Source organism: Notamacropus eugenii, chromosome 3 (genome assembly GCF_028372415.1).
Source record: "Notamacropus eugenii isolate mMacEug1 chromosome 3, mMacEug1.pri_v2, whole genome shotgun sequence".
Taxonomy (NCBI): Eukaryota; Metazoa; Chordata; class Mammalia; order Diprotodontia; family Macropodidae; genus Notamacropus; species Notamacropus eugenii.
In genome coordinates this window covers 110,559,006-110,577,670 of record NC_092874.1, presented here as the reverse complement: position 1 = coordinate 110,577,670, position 18,665 = coordinate 110,559,006, and the positions used below count along the sequence as shown (strand labels likewise).

The 18,665-nt window shown below is 36.8% G+C and overlaps 2 protein-coding genes across 6 annotated transcripts in view; one reads left to right on the top strand and one right to left on the bottom strand.

Annotated features, from left to right (window-relative positions):
• The window catches only part of TRIM24 (tripartite motif containing 24), a 132,995-nt gene extending 128,367 nt beyond the window's left edge, over nt 1-4,628 (top strand). For all 4 annotated transcript variants that reach the window (XM_072652607.1, XM_072652606.1, XM_072652605.1 and 1 more), the window contains exon 19: nt 474-4,628. In XM_072652607.1, the coding sequence (XP_072508708.1) occupies nt 474-683 (210 nt within the window). In that variant the 3' untranslated portion in view covers nt 684-4,628. The remainder of the gene's footprint in view (nt 1-473) is intronic.
• Nucleotides 4,629-6,330: 1,702 nt separating this feature from the next.
• Nucleotides 6,331-18,665, bottom strand: part of SVOPL (SVOP like) — a 69,875-nt gene continuing 57,540 nt past the window's right edge. The window contains exons 10-11 of one of the 2 annotated variants that reach the window (XM_072652608.1): nt 14,229-14,342; nt 6,331-6,604 (exon numbers count right to left, since the gene is read on the bottom strand). In XM_072652608.1, coding sequence (XP_072508709.1) covers nt 6,593-6,604; nt 14,229-14,342 — 126 coding nt within the window. In that variant the 3' untranslated portion in view covers nt 6,331-6,592. Of the gene's footprint in view, nt 6,605-12,461; nt 14,343-18,665 lie in introns of those variants that run through there. The other variant, XM_072652609.1, reaches the window with a different exon arrangement.

Below are 18,665 nucleotides of genomic sequence, written 5' to 3'. Positions count from 1 at the left end.
AATTGGAGACCACTTCTCTTCATGTTCACTTGGACTATGTATTTTTCATTTGTATAGATTTCAACCATATCTCCCCCCAGTTGAAGATCTCCTAATAGATATTTTATGAGTTCTTATCTATACTGTGACTGTTTGAAAGAGTCTTACACTGTGCCTTGCACATAGTAAGCATTTGATAAAGTTCTTTTTTTTTTTTTTTTTTGCACCTGCTGTAGTCTTTTGAGCTTTTTCCAAGTACTTTGAGAAACATAGTTTTAAATATCCTTTTCTAGACTTTTTCTCCCTATCCCAACTGTTTCTATTTTGATGTACAGTGACCAGGAAAATATTCAGTATTCTTTCATACATACATCATTCATATGCATAGTCACTCAGGTCTGATCAAACTTTCATACCAAGAAAAGGGATGAGGTTATAATGAATTTGTGTTTTTTATACCAATTTTGAATGACATTTTTTATTTCCTCCAATAGCCTGATTCTGAAGTAGCCAGTGCTGGTATAAAACTTGAAAGCTATTTTGAAGACCTTCTGAAAAACCTTTATCCAGAGAAAAAATTTCCAAAACCAGAATTCAAGAATGAAACAGATGATACCATATTTAGTGATGATTCAGACGATGACTTTGTACAACCACGGAAAAAGCGTCTCAAAAGCATTGATGACCGCCAGCTGTTTAAATAAGTGACACAGTAGCAAGGACTGGTTTGAACTGTTCTTTTAACCTTTTTATTAGTGAGTAACATAAATTCAAGGGAAAGTCTATGACCACTCTGACTTTCAGGTTTGTGGATGTTTAATAGCTGTTGATTTCCTTAATATCCCATTTCTCTCTCCTCTCTCACACCCACCCCCATTAAGGAAAGAAAGAAAAAACATCGTTTAAGATTGAGAGACCTTTCTCTTTCTCAGAAATCATAAAACAGCATCTGAAAGGATAGCTGCATGACTGTTCTAAAGAAAGGAGAAAGGCTTTTTTTTTAGACTTAAAGTTGAAAGCTTAAATGTGGTTTCAACGTGTGAATTAATCCATTTTCAGAAAATGTGATACCACTACCCATTCTTACCAAAGGCACGTGGCTGGCCATTATAAGTTTATTCTACTGTACTTAACAGTATGCCACGAATATGATATTAAATGTCCTAGGATACTGATAGGTGCGATTGAAAGTGTAGGTAGATGCCACTAAGGAAGTACCTGATGGTCTGTTATATAATATGGAGAGTGTATTAAAGAAAAATCAGGAAAACAAATGCTTGGGTTTATTTTTTGGCTTGTCTGTGAAGATGTTTTTATGTATATCAGGTGTGTTTAGGCTACTAGCCATTCATTTCTGGAACTAGTGTCTTCTCTGTTACTGCCTCTAACAAAGTTAAGTGCAGATGTGACTTTTTTACTCCTGATAAAAGCCCTCATTCATTACCACATGATTTTTAATTGAATTTTTTGGAATACAGCCATTTGTGCTGTATGTGACGTGAAGTTGCTTCTCCATACACTTTTGGGCATTAATGATCTTTAAAGAGATTAAGTAGTTTCTGTGATTTTTCACTGTCTCGTGTTGTTTAGGATGAAACTGTGTTTTGGAGTAAAATCTTTTAGTGGAATTTTTGTTAGATGTTCTCTGGAGCGTTTGCTGTTCCCTGCCTTGGTTTTAATAGTGTCAGATCTCATTAATAACGTCATCTTAAACACTTCTTTGCAGTTCAATTTCTCTTCCTATCAGGCCTGAAAAGTTCTCTCCCGATTTCATATTGGGCCAGGCTTAAATCTGCTCAGACTTTACTCCTTTTTGTTCATTGTTTTCAAGGCTTGGGCAAATTATTAAAGGAAAAAAATGTAGATTAGGGAAGAATGAATAAAATAGCCTAGCTTTAATTTTCTAATATATTTGATGAAATGTTTGTTTTACACTGATAGTACTTTAGTGAAATTTTCTTTTGTTGAGGTGGTAATAAAACAGCATGGCTGAAGTTAGAAGAATTCTTATAGCTTATGCCACCTGGCCAGGGCACTTCCAAAACATTGCCATTTGATGATATTGTGAAGCCAGTTAGTTGGGTCTTAAGATGATGCTGAGGGTGACACACACAGAGTAAATTAACTATAAGCAATAGGTTCATTCCCATTTCCTGTACAGAGAGAGTTCCTGCTCCTAAAATATACTGCTTTCCATGTCAGTTTATGTAGGATCTTTTAGAGGTCTTAAACCTGGATCGTAGACTTAAGAAAGTAACTATTATACGGTGTCTGTTATGGTTTTGAGTATAATTGTGGACAAATTGAGAAACGCTATCATTTATCGTTACCATTTTCCAGCAGTCTCATTCTAGGTATGCAATGGCATTATTAGCACAAAAGCTCTTGAGCTGTTCCTAAGTGTTTTGTCTGTTGGGCTACTATTCTTGTCACAATTTCATACCCCCATAGACCTTCCCTACTCATCCCTTGGGTTGGAATAGAGCAGCATAGCTAGACTGTTGTGAGGAGGGCAACCAAAGGGATATGAAGCTTGAGCAGGGGGAGAATGTAATTTTCCAAATAAAACTGAGCCAGAATTCCTACAAGTGTGTACATACATACCTCTTACTGTGGTATTCAGTGCCATACCATTTTATTTTTTGTTTTTCAGTGCAAACTGTCAGGTTACCTGCTTTACCTCTGCTATATTTAAGCATTTGAGAGAGAGAGAAAGCTCATGCTCCTATGTATGGTTAAAGTGCTTTCCTCAGAAGAGTAGGTAGTCTTAAGTGTTATTACTCCAATTTTACAGGTGATGAAACTGAAGCTGAAAGAGGTTAATTTGTCCAACGTTACCTGGCTATTAAGTGTCTGAACTACAACTTAAATCTGGATCTTGTGATCCAGTATTTCTATTATACCACACTGCCTCTGAGTGTATCTCTTATAAGGCCACCTGGAACTTTGATTGTTTCAGTATTACATTGTGTGAGATCATCTCTGCAATTTTCTGTAGCATTTCTGAATGCCCTGTATATCTTAATTTCAATTAAGCATATAAGCTCCTGCTACTATGTGCTTGGGACTCAGGTTACAAAGTTATAATGATACAGTCCTTAAATTACCTCGTATTGCCTGCTACCTTATTAACAAGTCCCCCTGGTGCCTGGCTGTATCCTGGTCATAATGTTCCGGTACCCTTTTGGCAGAGAACATTAAGAGGACTCTAGTCTTGCCACATCTCTAGGATGCAGAAAGGGCTGTAAAAAGTGTTCATTATGACTCAGGCCTCCCTGACCTAAACTTGTGAACTCCAGCTTCTACTTCTGTCTTGGAAATCCATGAAGGGTTTACCTTGGTATTTGGTTGTAGGAGTCAGAGATGGAAATCTCAGAACTACACTAGCCCTATTTATAAACTATTCTACCTTAGCCCTAGTATCATAGTTCTGGAAGACAGTAAAAAATACAGTGGCCCAACCTCCTGAACAATTATTATGGACCCCAAGCATTGTACAACTTTGTAGCAGGGGAAGCCAGGTATACAAGCAGTGACTTACTGATAAGACCACTTGGCCTAGTATTCACAAGTTATTTCTTTTCAGAATTTTCTTAATGCAGCAGAACTTTAAATATAGTAACTTATATTGCTGAATTTAAACTACTTCACGTTGGTATTTGGTAATGAAATAGTCCTTTAAAATTGAATGGTATTCTATTTATTTCCTTTCATTGATTAATTTGTAATTAGGCCATCCTTTAGATAATTTCTAAAGGGAGCAAGGGTTGCTAGTTTATAGCACTTATATAAATGCCAAGAAACAAACCTAATAGTCTTCTCCCCTTGCTCTATCAATGGTACCCTTTTCTAACCTAAAGACTGGGTGGTGGTTGTACAACAGAACAGAAATAGTGTAACCTATGAATACTTTCAAAACAGAGTATGAGGTTGTCCCCACAGTCAGAAGGATGAGTAATAGTTACTCTGATGTAATAGTTTGAGTAATTGAGTAATTGAGTAATAGTTACTCAAAGTCTTATTTTATCAGTCAGCTTGAACTTTCAAGTCAAAATCCCATGATAAAGCTAGTGCGACAGGGAAGTAGGGGAAGGGTCTTCCTTTTTCTAGGGCCTAGTCCACAAATTAATATTATGAATTCAGAAAAATAAGTCGCTGCATGTGATCAAAAGGTTTATAGGTTGAAATTGAAGGTTTATTTGTTTTTTTTGTATGTGTCCTGCATTCATTATAAATGAGAGAAATAGAGTAATCTGATTGGCTGTTTGAATTACTAGCATCACCATGAGTTCAACCACCCAATTCCTGCTTAAAAATTAACCCCTTTAAAATAACCATGTAAATATTTTTTAAACATTTTATAACATTGTGTAAATTTATATTTAATGTCTTTTTACAAACTGATTGCACCTAGCTTTCATCTTTATAACACTGGGTGTGAAATTAATGAACCATAATTCACATACTGGTGGATCTTGTTCCTGAGTATTGCTAGCCAATCAGATTACAGATTTCTTTCTTCATGGAGGAATCACTTACTGTATTGTGAAGGACATCTGATACAGTAGTCTTTGTTACTGTTATGTATGGAATGTTTTGTTTTTGGCAGACTGTGGTGCTTTGATTTTAATAAAATAAACTTGAATGAATGTTCATAATGTGAATATTTCAGCTCAAAAGACCTTAAATATACTTACTAGTGCAAAATTAGTTCAACATGCCATTTTAAGAGACTACTCCTGTCTTTATATACATAAATGATAAGAATTCTATATCTGTAATTGTGAAGATTCAAAATATTAAGCACATTTTCAGCTAAATTAAAATTTAGAAGACCCATTTCAAGGTTTAGTAGCCATATGCCAGATGACTGAAAAGTCTTAAGCTTTTCATACCTTCTGATGTATAAATGCCACTGGCTTATAGAAACTGTCTGCTGAACCTTTGTTTCGGTTCCTTTTACACTTAGTCGTGCATTTTTTGAAGATTGGGCACCCTGATCATTGAGCATTATATGCCAGCAGTGTCTGAAGACATTTTGTCCTCTTTACCTGACCATCTAGGTTTCCTTCTCTATCACCATTAGACTCTTTCTTTTGAGAACACATCAGAACTTCATTGTCTAAATATTCTTAAGTCTTGGACTGTAAGTGCATTGAGCAGCTAATGAAAATTCTTATGAAGTCCAAATAGAGCAAGATGTTTATGTTGGATTTTATCAGTATGTTTACATTTTAACTAATTATCCTTTCAAATTTGTTCATATATATATATTGGAGCATTTCTATTTCTGAAGTTATCAAAGGTTAAAACAAGACTTGGGGACAAAATGCCAAAAGTGCTTAGAAGTTATACGTTGAGAAACTGCCTGTTTAAAACCTTTTATTTTGAAATGAACACATCTTTAAAGTATTTTATGTCATTTTTAGTCACAATACATTTGACATTTCATCCAGAGGCTGTAGATGCATTGTTAAACCAAAATTTTTGTTCTTAATTTCTATTCAATTTAATTCAAAGGCATCTTAATGTTTTAAGAATTCATTTTAATGCCCTACTTCTGAAAAAAGGCAAACATTTCATTTACTAGTTAATAATGTCATATTTATGAAACATTTTAGTGTGTGCATAGTTTTTAAATCCGTTGTCTCATAAAAACCTCATTTATAGCCTGAAGATCAAAAAAAAAAATTAGGACTTAACATTCCTTCATCCAGGATGTGATAAGACTCATGGCCCTGGTTTTCAGCATCCATTGTCCTTATCATATTGTACTGCTGTTCTCACTGATAATCAATAATGGCTAATAAACTGGAAACTCAATTTAAAGAAATGATTTTAGGTAATCAAACCATAAATTTAGAGTTGCAATGCACTTAACCTTTCTAACATCTTCATTTTATAGAAAGGTTCAAAATTAAGTGATAAAGCCATGATTTTACTTAATTGCTCTGCCTCCAGAGCTAGTTTCCAATTGATGGTAGTATTATAAATATGACCTCAGGTTTTTTAATAATAGGCAAAGTTAGCAGACATCAGTAGAGATCCAGACTTTCAAGTCTGTGTATGTTTTAGTGACATTCAGCATGAGAGTAACCTGAGAGGTCATCTAGTCCAAGTTCCCTATCTGTGAGGTGAGAAAATAAGGTCTGTGAGATTAAATGACTTATTCCAGGGTCAAGATTACTCTCAAAAATACCTACATATACGGCCTTTCTCAGACAGAAAGTGCAACCTGAAATCCTTCTTTGCTAAGACTCACATGCATTTCTTGGGCACCTCATGCATACAAGGCGTTGAATGACACTATTGTAGAAGTTCAAAGAGGTAGAGAAAGATCTGTGAAGCTTTTTGGTTCTGATACCTGCTGGGATAAGAAGAGATCGCTTTGGGTTGTATAACAGGTATTTATTGAGTCTTGGGAAGAAAAGTCCCAGTAAGGCAAGCTACCTCTCAATTCCATAAAATAATTGTTCCTTAGTGGTGTAGTATTATGCAGAAGTAAATTCAACATAAATTGTAGGAGTAGGGAGAGGGTAAAATAAAGCTACCTCAAGAACATGTTTGTGAAAAATAAAATATGCTTCTCCATTTGGTTATCGTTTGCATGTCTTCATTTTGCTTGCTGTAAAAAAGATAAATTGAATAAATCAGAATCTGATGATCACTTTTTGCTCTACCAAATCAAATTAGATGCCAAATGCTGGTCATTAACTTAATCTACTACCATCCTGGAATGTTCCTTTTGTAAACTTATTTCAGATCACAGTCTGTATACTACTCAGAGCATACATTATGGTCCAAGACCATCTCAAGTTAGTTCTTTTTTTTTTTTTTTTAAATTTATGTTGATGTTCTACAATCACTACCAAGGCATTTTGCCTTAGAAAATCATTGGAAATTATTGTTATTTTTTTTTTAATTCTTGCGTTTTTACGAAGTTCCAAGTCTACCAGAAAAAAACTCTCGCACACTGTGGTCGTTGCTATGCACAAATATCTCCTGGTTCTGCTCCTTTCGCTCAGCATCAGATCATATAAGTCCTTTCAGACCTTTCTGAAGTCTTCTTGTTCATCATTTCTTATGGCGCAATAGTACTCCATTACATTCATATACTGCAACTTATTCAGCCATTCCCCAACTGATGGGCATCCCCTTGATTTCCAGTTTTTGGCAACTGCAAAGAGTGCTGCTATAAACATTTTTGTACATGTGGGACCTTTTCCCATTTTTATGATCTCTTGGGGATACAGTCCTAGTAGCAATTCTAAAGTTAGTTCTTAAGACAAACTTTGACTTCAGCTTTTTGATTGGTTTTCTAGGAACAACTTTAAGATTCAACCTAATTTCTAGACAGATGGGAAAGAAACCCATTTTAATAGATTTAATGGGATCTTTGAAATGATCAAAAGGTGTGATTCCATATGGTAATTCTGAAGTGATATTTAGACTCAGAGTTTTCACAAAGTCAGTAACACATTGAAGCATATTGAAATGGTACAAGTGCTGTTGTAGTATTTACTGCTGGGGGGGAGGGGGAACAAACCATTCCTTAGTTTAAACTTGCAGAATTTCCCAAACTTATTTGGCCTACCACCTCACTTTCAAAAAAAAAAAAGAAAAAGAAAAAATTGCTCAACATTGGCACCACCCCACCCCACCCCCAGCCAAAAAAAAAAATCTACCTTTTTTAACCTCTTTTTTTTTTTTTTTTTAATTTGTGTCATTTCAAACTACTACCCACCCTCATCATCCCCACATCATTCCAGAATCCCCCAGGGGACTTTGAGGAGCCTGTGGTTTAAAGTCATGGATAATCCTATCTTAAGAGGATGTTATTCTACTTTTCAAGTAAGTGTAATACCTGTATGGAGAATTCCTAGACTATTAAAAGTTGGAATCAACCCTAAATAAGCAGGCTAAACATCCCCAGATGCTTCAACCAAATTTTACATGGCATGATCTCAAGATTTTTCATCTGATTGCCTCATTTTAAGCTTTCTATTTTCCAAATGCCCTTATGGCATCCAGAAGTGAACACAATGCTACAGATACACTCTTCCGGGCAAAATCAGGGAAGACAATCACCTTTCCTATTCAAGAAACTCCACTATTCCAGTAGGTTATTTAATGTGGTTATTCCCTCCAAGGATGCAGATTATGAGCCATCATCTTGGCTGTGCATTTGATTCATGTCCTTGCACAAATTTACTTCAAGGTATCCACCCAGTACAGTGGGGAACCCTTGTTGAGGACTAAGAGAGAGAGAGGACTCTGCTAGTTAACTCTGCTGTATAATTGGCCTGTCTCTTTTGATCATTTCATGGTTGACCTTATTTATACTGCTCCTGCATAATTCAGTGTTTTATAATATTTTCCAGACTGTGTCTACCTTTTGGTTCTCAGTTTCCCTTTGGCCAATATTAAGCTTTAGTACTTCAGAGACTATAGAGAGAGTTCCATTCCTCACAGCCATAAATCATCACAAGAAGACTATTGATGTTGAGAAAATGAGCCTTTTCAAGAGGAAGCATAGGGTCATTGAAAGAACTTTGTAGTTTTCAAAAGGCCATCCAATCAATTTCTTCCAAATCATCCATCTGCAGTGTCCAAGATTCATGTTGATAGATAGATACGTTGTCCAGTTCACAATCAACAAAGCTTTCGTAAAGTAACTAACATTTTTGTCACGTATTGAGTTAACGACTAAATCTTTCTGTGTAGCATAATTTGGATAACAGGCCTTCTTTACCTGCTTGGTTTTTCCATTTTTGACAGTTAAATCTATTGAACGATTATGGGTGTTATTCAGTGAACTATCAGCCAAAAAATCAAGGTGCATCTCTTGGGTCTCAGCCTCTAAAAGGAGGCTGTTTGCTTGGTTTCTCTGGAACAACTTCAAGATTCAACCTCTTAAATTTAGACTGGTTCTAGATCTTCTCCATCAAAGTGTCAAACCCTTTAGCTGAGCACACTTGTTTTACCCTGCATTTGGTCTTTGAACAGGCTTATTTCATCTTTCAAGATATATTGTATAATTTGGATTACATGCATGTGAGATCTTTTTGGAGGAAAAGCTTTAAAGGTGCTATTTGCTTTATAAAACCAAATGCCTTTTTAAAAACAACAAACTGGTAGTGGTGATCCTGTGTTCTCTTATCTCCCATTCAACCACATGCTTCTGTTAATGTATGCTGAGAGGCAGGACTGCATACATCCTGCAACATCACATGTTGCCCAAACAATAACTAAATATAATCAAAATACAATAAAAAGAGAATAGGGTTGGGAACCTGTGGCCTTGAGACCACATATGGCCATCTGTCTCTGGATATAACCATTTGAGACCCAAGTTTACAGAACAAATCCTTTTATTATTAAGTTTGGATTCAATCAAAAGACCACACTTGAAGACCTAGAAGCCCATATTTGGCCTTGAGGCTGCAGGTTCCCAACCCCTGACCTAGAAAATATTACATTTCAAAACTAAGTCAACATGTGGCCCATGGGGATTTTTATATGTGGATTGATGATGCTTTTTCTATTTGAGTTTGACACCACTGGCCTAAGTACATTGGTACTTTTGACGGCCTTGTTGCTACTGTTAATTCATTGAACTTGTTACCCACTAAAACCCCCAAATCATCTTCAGGTATATCCAATTCTCCATGTCCTATCCTTTGGAGGTTGTTTTTTTTAACTGACTTTATAGTTTAAATGAATTTTATAATTCTCCCTCTAATAAATTCAGCCCCATGTTCAAACATCTGGAAACCCTTTAATTTCATCCTCCTATTTACTAGTTCCTTATAAAAGAAATGTGATCCTTCTCACTCTTATTTTGTACTTTTGACCCCACCTCTTATCCACATAATCACCTCTCAACTTTAATCTCTACCTTCAGATTCTTGGTTGCCTAAAAACATTCCTAGACTGTACCATCCCATCTAACTATTGTTCAAATCCCTCATTCACAGCCAAATTCCCTAGAAAAAATGACCTAAATTCATTGCTTTCCTTTCCTCTTCTTTTATAATCTGGCTTCAAACTCTATCACTCAAATGAAACTTCTTTAAAAAGTCAGTTTGGAAACTAGAGTATAGTTTGGGGGAAATGAGAAATGAAGCAGGAATGTCCTTCAGGCTATTAAAAAGAGCCCAGGATAGAGGTGAAGGAGGTTTGAAGGTGGTCAGCATGTGGCTAGAGAGAAGGTGAAGACAAGAGACATGAAGGTCAGATCGACAAAGTCGGACGACTCATTAGATGCTGGGATCAGATCGGAAGAGTTGTGGATGATGGAGGTTGGCAACCTGCCTGACAGAAAGATGGTGTCATCAGCAGAAACAGGTAAATACACATGAGAGGTGGGTTTTAGGGATAAGTTTTCTTTTGGCTTTTCTTTGAATGCCTTATATCCCATTTGCCCTCTATATTTTCTACTCTATATATCTTGGATATATATAGTTCTTTATGTGTTTTCTTCCCTAATTGAATGGGAGCTCCTTGAAAGCAGAAAAAGGTTTTATTTTTCTTTTTATCATCAGTGTTCAGTATAGTGCCTAGTCTATAGTAAGCATTTTATAAACACTTTTGGACTGTCTGCCTAAATGACTGAATTTGGAATATGGAGAATCAAATTGGTTGGGGTACATGAATAAATTGTGGTACATAAATGTATTGGCATATTACTGTACTATAAGAAATGAATTGATGAATATAGAAAAGTACAGAAAGATCTATGAATTGATGCAGATCAAAGAACACATGAGCTAGAAAGGTTCAGAATATGCAGACAATTTTGGTTACATAAAATTAAAGTTTTTGCACAAACCAGTGCAGCTAAAATTCAAAGAAAAACAGGAAATTAGGATAAATCTTTTTCCTGCGATAATTTTTCTCTAAGTCTCATTTATGAGAAATATTTGAAACTTAAACACATTAAAAGAATAAGCCATTCTCCAGATGATAAATGGTGAAAGGATATGAATAGATACTTTTCAAAGAAAAATTCAAGCTACTAATACTGACGGGAAATTAATCACTAATAATTAGAGCAATGTAAATTAAAACAATCCAAGGTGACACTTTACATTCATCATATTGTCTGAGTTGAAGAAAAGAAAATTATATTCTGGAAGTATTATGAGAAGTATATTAATTCAGTGTTGGTGGAGCTATGGATTGGCCTGACCATTCTGAAAATTTTAGAACTGTGCCCCAAAAGCCATTGAACAGTGTGCTTCCTTTTACCTAGCAATACTGTTACTAGGTCTCCACCCCAAAGATATAAAAGAAAAAGGACCCATATGTACAAAAATATAGCATCTCTTTGCATGATGGCGAAGATTTGGAAACTAAAAGAATGCTTCTTCATTGGGGAATGGCTGAGCAAGTTTTGGTCTCTGTGGTATAAGAAAACATGAAGAGGATGGTTAAAGAGAAATCTGGGAAGATTTCTATGAACTGATGCAAAGTGAAGTAAGGAGAACAGTTTATACAGTTATCAGTGTTATGGAGAAAAGGTTAAATGACTTGAGAACTCTTTCCTCAACTCTGATTCCAGAGGACTTGTGGTCAAACATACTTTCCACCTCCAGACAGAAATGATGGATTCAGAATAGAAAATGAAACATATGCAAGAGCAGAAAGGGCATTGTTAATGTATTATTTTGCTTGACTGTACATATTTGTAATGGGTCTTTTCCTTGCTTTCTCAATGGGTATGGGATGAGGTGGGAGGGAGAAAATTTGGAACTAAAAAAAAAGTTGAATTTTTTTAAAAATCTCAGCAGAACTGGAGGATGGGCCAACTCTAAGACAGCAAGCATTTCATTGGGAAAATGTAACATTTTTGATTTTAAAAAAATCCTTTACGTAACAAGAATCATCTTAGACATTCCTTGACCAAAACTTAGGCAACATTAAATCTCAGATTTTTTCATATAAGTTTTTGTTCTCTATCACTGATCCAAAAAGTTAATGGAATTTTAGAGTGCAATTTTAAAAGTATAGTATTAAAGACAAGGGAGATGTAAGTATCAGAGTACTCTAAAAGTTATTCATGCCCTAGAACACCTTCAGAAAGTATAATCAGGATATGGAAGGTACTTAAAACCATTCCATATGAAGATCAGTTTGAACTGTAGCAGGTGGGAGACTTGATAACTATCAAGTAACAGATCTGTCACATAGAGACATTACTTGGTCCTAGAAAGCAGAATTGAGAGTAATGTGGAAATTAAGTAGATTTTGGCTGATTTTTTTTTTTTTTAATGAGCAGTTAGTGCTATGGTATGTCCAAAAGTGAAATGGTCTGCTTTAGAATATAGTGAATTTCCCATCACTGGAGAGCTTCAGGAAGGCTGTGGATAATCCTTTGTTGAGATTGTTAAAAGCTTTACCTAGTGTATGTGTTGGACTAGTAATTAATAGTAAGAGATCTTTTTCTTTTCCCCTAAACATGGGAGAAGTGTAGACACAAACTTTAGCAAGGAAGAGATAGAGACAATCTTTGCTTTGGTTGATTGTAAAAGCATCTGCAGTTCTATCTAATGTGTGGAAGGAAAGAAGGAAGGATTAACCAAGAAAACAATGGGAAATAATTAGGAGAGGGTGATTCCAAATATCACAAGGAAAAAAATTCAATTAGTGTGAATAAATGTTAGCAGTGATTGAAGAGCACAGGGCCAGTGAAATAAGGTTCAAACTTCTGTTGCTAAAAGGCCACCACAAGTTACATTATAAATATCATATCTATCCTTTTGTGCATGTGTTTGACAACTGTCTGCATTCAAATAGAAGTAACAGTCAGATGTAATATTTTCCAGTGGCTAAAGTGCCAACACATATCAAATGCTTAGAGAAGAGGAGACCTTGCAAAACACTTGGATGCATCTAGAGTCTACAAAAATCTGGAGGGGAAAAAAGCACATACTAAACTGGTATGTTCCTAGTCAGTCTTGAGCACTTGGCTGGACTTCTACGTAGACAAGATTCTAAGGAAGACGAAAACTCTACAAAGGGACTTTTGCAGTTGGACAAGAGGAGAAATTACACCAGATGAACATGGAAAACACTGTTCTATTATTCCGGGCACAGCAAACAGAAATTTAATATTGATTATTCCAAATTACGCCTGCTTTAAAGCTACACACAGAATTGTTCTCCCCTAGCCAATGGAAGATACTGGCCATGTTTCAATTAAAGGAAACCAATCCTTAAGTTAAATGACTTGCTTTCTGTAAGATCAACTCAAGTCATTCCTGACTTTTCCCTCAGAACTTAGATTTATGGCACTCCATATATGGTACATATGGCACAGCATCCCACACAGATTCCACTGGATCTGTTAGGCATTCTCTCCTTAATCCGTGCTCCTTTCAGCAGCCAAGACCTCTCTGAGCCCCATACCCTACATTGTGTCTCCCTCATGGATCATTGCTCTCTCCCACCAAGGGCCTTGCAAGGCAATTTAGCTAATCTGCTAAACATGTTATCTTAATAGGAGAAAGTCATAGAACATCACAAATTGACACTTTTTAGTCCTTTTGTTGTATTCCTTGGTATCTCTAAAGGGGCTATGATTTCACTGGTGTGGAAGAGACATTGGTTCAACTCCTTAAATAAAAATCATGAAACACCTTATAATTGTCATGAATTATACATAGTGCTGCTTGGTAAATCCAGAATACATGAGAGTAGATCATGGTGAACATGAACATAACCAAAGGCTAGATGGTGTAGAACCTGCCAGAACTTACACTCTTTGGATATATATTCCAAGAACCAGAATCACCTCAACATAAGGCATTAAAGTAGGATCTTTCTAATTGCACTCTATTAAGTTACATTTACTAAAAATACAGATATGATTAAAATGTAATAATGGAAATATTTTGCAAATTATATAAGAAAATATAGTTGAGAGTCATGTAAAATAGATATCAGTGGGAAAGATACATGTTTATATCTTGGTGAAACTTCGTAGAGCTAGTATTCTGTTGGTTTAAGCTTCAGAGTCTTCTTTCTGCCATGTTGCATCAAATTAAAACTTGGGTGGAATATATGTATTTAGATGTATATCACGTAATGGGGGTTTTCTTTGCCTTAAAGGGTGCTGGCCCTGTTGTGATCAAATGCACTCCACTGTAAACACATTTCCCACTCTCTTTCCTACAACCAGGAGTATCTGAAAGCAAAGGAAATAAGTGGTAGTGTAAAGCACTAAACATTTTAGCAATGTCACCTACCTGAAGGGCCCTTCCTTTAGTCTCAATGGGGAGTGTGAATGCCGAAATGGCACATACAACGCAGACAGATGAGAAAAGACACAAGGCTCCCAGAAATGACGCACTCATAAGAACCTGCAAGTGACCAAGAAAGTAAGTCAGCTGGCTACATCCTGTAAGAGTCCAGGGTGTAGCAGGACTCCTATGGGCTGAAGAATGGCAGAAAAGCCATATGCCTTAAGCAGGACCTGAGGTTAGAGTCAAGGGACCTGGCTCTGACTTTGGGCAAATCACTTCATCTCTCCAAATCTGCTTCCTCCACCATGAAATAAAGGGGGTTTATACTAGATGACTTCATAAGATCCCTACATCCATTCCTACATCCTGTGCACTTGCTGTTCAGTCACAGTTTTAATATTTTACAATTTTCAGGCGCAACCTGACATAGTACATAGTATCTTACACACCCCTCCCTTCGTTTTGCAGACTTAGATTGTAATTTGTCTGCAATCACAAAGCTATTAAGTGTTGGAGTAAGGCTCTGCGCATTGACTGGTACAAACATGATTGTCACTGCTTCTGCCTGCAGACAGGAGGAATTTCAAAATCCTTACCAGTCCATGTAAGGATCCAATAAAATCTATAAGGTGCTTAGCCGGTGCCTAGCACAGAGTAGGCATTTAATAAAAGCTTGTTCCATTCCCTTCTTCGTCCTCCATCTTTTCTCTCTGACAGCTCCTCGTTCTCTCCATCTTTTTTGGAGTTGATAAAGGACAGTATATATTTTTTTTAAATATCCGTTCCATAGAGAATTAAATGAATTATGATCAGACTATTCAGGGCCATACTAATACTTAAAATGTGCTTGATCTAGAAGGGAACTTATAGATCATCTTATCCACTTTCCTCACTTTATATAGATTTGGAACCTGACAGACTAAAGTGCCTTAACCTTCCTTACATAACTCATGCAGCCCCTTGGCAATTCAATGAAGCCTATGGGCCCCTTCTCAGGATAATATTACTCACATACACGCACATAATTTCCTAATTATATTTTCTAAAAATTTTAACAATCATTTTAAAAAATTTTTTGAGTTCCATGTTCTCTCCCTCTTGCCCCTCCACCATGCCTTGAGAAGGCAAGAGATGCATTGTAAAGTAATGCAAAGTGTTAACATATGCAAAATAATATTTAAATTGAAGTACTAAATTTCATTTGGTGAAAATGAAGCTGTAATTCACACTCCCAGACATACACCCCTCAATTTCAGTTCATGGACCCCTGGAAACATCTACAGACCCCAGGTTAAAATCCTTTGAACTGGAGCCAAACTACCTTCTGTTCATCACCACTGAGAGAGCAGAATCCAAGTGGTAGAGCAAGAGATAGCAATTTTGCTTCAGCTCTCACAAACTCCTCCACAATGACCTAAAAAGCACACCTAGCTGGAAAGCCAAGAAAAAGTCACATTGAGTCCTTTTCCCAACCCGGAACAGCTTGAGAAAACAAACTGGCCTGTAGACATTGGGGTAGGGACTGTCCAGAAGTGTAGTACAAACCAGAGGTAAGAGGTGGAAGTAGCAATGGGGAGCAACCCAGGGGATCCCTATAACACTAGGAGCAGGAATGGGTGCCATCTGGCACCTCCATCAACTGGAACACAGTTTCAGGGCAGAGAAGAGTAGTCATGATTGTGAGGGAGCAAGGGTTCTCTCCATTAAGAAGCAGGGAACTATTCCTAGAACCACAGTTGTATGACTGAGCCCAAGAACAGAGTGGGGACTCATTTCTGACCTTTAATTCTGAACATAAGCCTGCAGTGGAAGAGAGCCACCACTCCCATCTCTTTGAAGCTACAGAACCTCCCAGTCGGCTCATTATGACCCAGTCAAGCAGTAGTCTACAGAACCTTAAGCCAGCATGCCCAGACTGGGTCAGGGATTTGCAGTAAGAGGATGAGAAGGGCGATAAATGGACCCATCCCCAGATCATACCACTTTGGAAGCACTGAAAACTTACAGGTCTCCGGACTCGGCCAAGAAAGTAGCAGAAGGACACTCAGGTCAGAGATGAGCAGAGCACAACTCCAACATAAACCCCAAAGTCAATAAGTAAGCTGGGAAAATGAGGAGGGCAACAAAAAGGAAACATGGCCATGAAAAGTTAGCATGGTAACAGGGAAGTTCAAGATACAAACTCAGAAGAAGACAAAGACTTGAAAACATCTATAAACAAAGCCTCAAAAAGCTGCAAATTGGACACAAGCCCAACAAGAATTCCCAAGGTCGAGAAAGCAATTTTTTTTAAAGTAAAGAAATTATTTTTAAAATTAAACAAGCTGTAGAGAATAAATTGAGGGAGGAAATGCTATGCAAGAAAATTATTTAAATAGAATTAACAAGTTGGTAAAGAGGTACCAAAAATTGCTGAAGAAATTCCTTTAAAAGCAGAATTGGAATGCTGAAGAAAATAACTCCTTAAAAAAGCAGAATTGTCTGAGTGGAAGCTAATAACCCAAGACATTCAGAAAAAGAAGGTTGAAAAACAGAAATGTGAAATATCTCATTGGAAAAACAACTGACCAGGAAAAAAATAGCCAAGAGAGAGAACTTAAGAATCATTGGACTATGTGGAAGCCATGGACAAAAAAGGACCCTAGACATGATTTAAGAAATTAAAAGGAAAACTGTCCAAATATCTTAGAACCAGAAAGCAAAATCAAAATGGAAAGAATGCACCAGTTACCTCTTAAAAGAAATCCCAACATGAATACTTCCAGGAATATTATAGCCCAAATCCAGAACTCTCAGATCAAAGATACAGAAAGACATAGTTCAAATACCACGGAGCCAAAGTCAGCATCACCCCAGATTTAGTGGCTGCCACTATAAAGGAGCAGAGGGCTTTGATTATGACATTCAGGAAGGCCAAGGAGCTAGGATTACAACCAAGAGTAACCTATCCAGCAAAACAGTATTGTGGGGGTGGGGGTGGGGGAATTAATGACATAGAAGACTTCCAAGCATTCCTGATGAAAAGACCATAGCTGTACAGAAAATGACATTTAAACCCAAGACTCAAGAGTAGCACAAAATATTAAACATGAGTGAGAAATCATAAGGAGTTAAACAAGGTTAAACTGTTTACATCCCTATAGGATGATACATGTAACCCCTCAGAGCTTCATCATCACTCGGGCTGTTTGAGGGAAACTATTTAGACAGAGGGCATGGGTGTGAATCTATCATATTGGGACGATCTCAAAATTTGAGGGTTTTTTCTCCCACTTCAAGCCTAAATTTATTTCTTTGCAACTTCTGCCCATTGTTCCTAATTCTTCTGTTTTGCAATCAAGCCTAATCCTTCTTTCACATGAAAACACTAAGTATTTGAAGACAATTATCTCTATCTCTACCCCTAACTTCTCATCTCCGGGCTAAACAACCCAAGTTCCTTCAACCAATGCTTATATGGCATAAGGACTATGAGCATTGGTGACAAATCATAATAAAATGCCAGAAAAAAATGTTCAGATGTGTAATTAGGGTATATTTGTTTTGAATTCGTAATATGGGTGTTACACTGACCCTCAGTTCTCTTTAGGTCTCTCTTACAAGACTGGGACTAACCTCAAACTGTATCTACGCTGGCTGATTAGGGTAGTTTCCTCATTAAGTTACAATACACTCTTAAGAGTCCCAGGGCTAACTCTAGGGTGGACTGAGAGACATAGATCTACTCACTGAGCTCCTGTGTCCCCACCAGTGTGCTTCGCATTTAAATACTGTCAGGAAACATTTACTAAACAAAAAAGATGAAGCAAGAATAATCATAAAATAAATCCACCCATAAACCTGGATCATACTCCCTCACCAATGTACAGTGTTTTTGTGTGGGAGTGGGCACAACAATAAACCTAGCAGTGAGCCATGAATAGGGAATGTACTTATGACCCTGGACTCCAGGCCTTGGTGTCCTTGATCTCTTTTGGGAACTTTACATCTGCTACATGAGTATATTCCTCTCGTGGGCTTCTCCATTCACCTGCTATTCTCTATTCACCTCCATTCACAAAGCCACTTCTCTACTATTTGAGAGCATTAAGCCTTGAATCTTCAGTCTTCTAGATATATTCCCTTGACTGCAATACATTATTTCTGTGAAAATCAGTTCAATTAAGCCTGATATCTTCAAAACTATTCAGGTCTTTCAAGGCACAGAAGGCAGTAAAGGGCAAAACAGGAAATTCTCTGAAATATTTCCTTTCTCAAGCTGTAAATGACTATCAAGCAAGACAGCTTTTTCCCAGTCCTTCATAAAACAGAAATTCTGCTTTTTTTTTTTCAGTCAGCTGCCAGCATCAGAGCTTTCCTCCTCTCAGAACAGCTCCCTTTATCAACTGAAAAAGGCTGCCTGCCTTTAATCAGTTGGTTTATCTGCTATTTTTTTCTTCT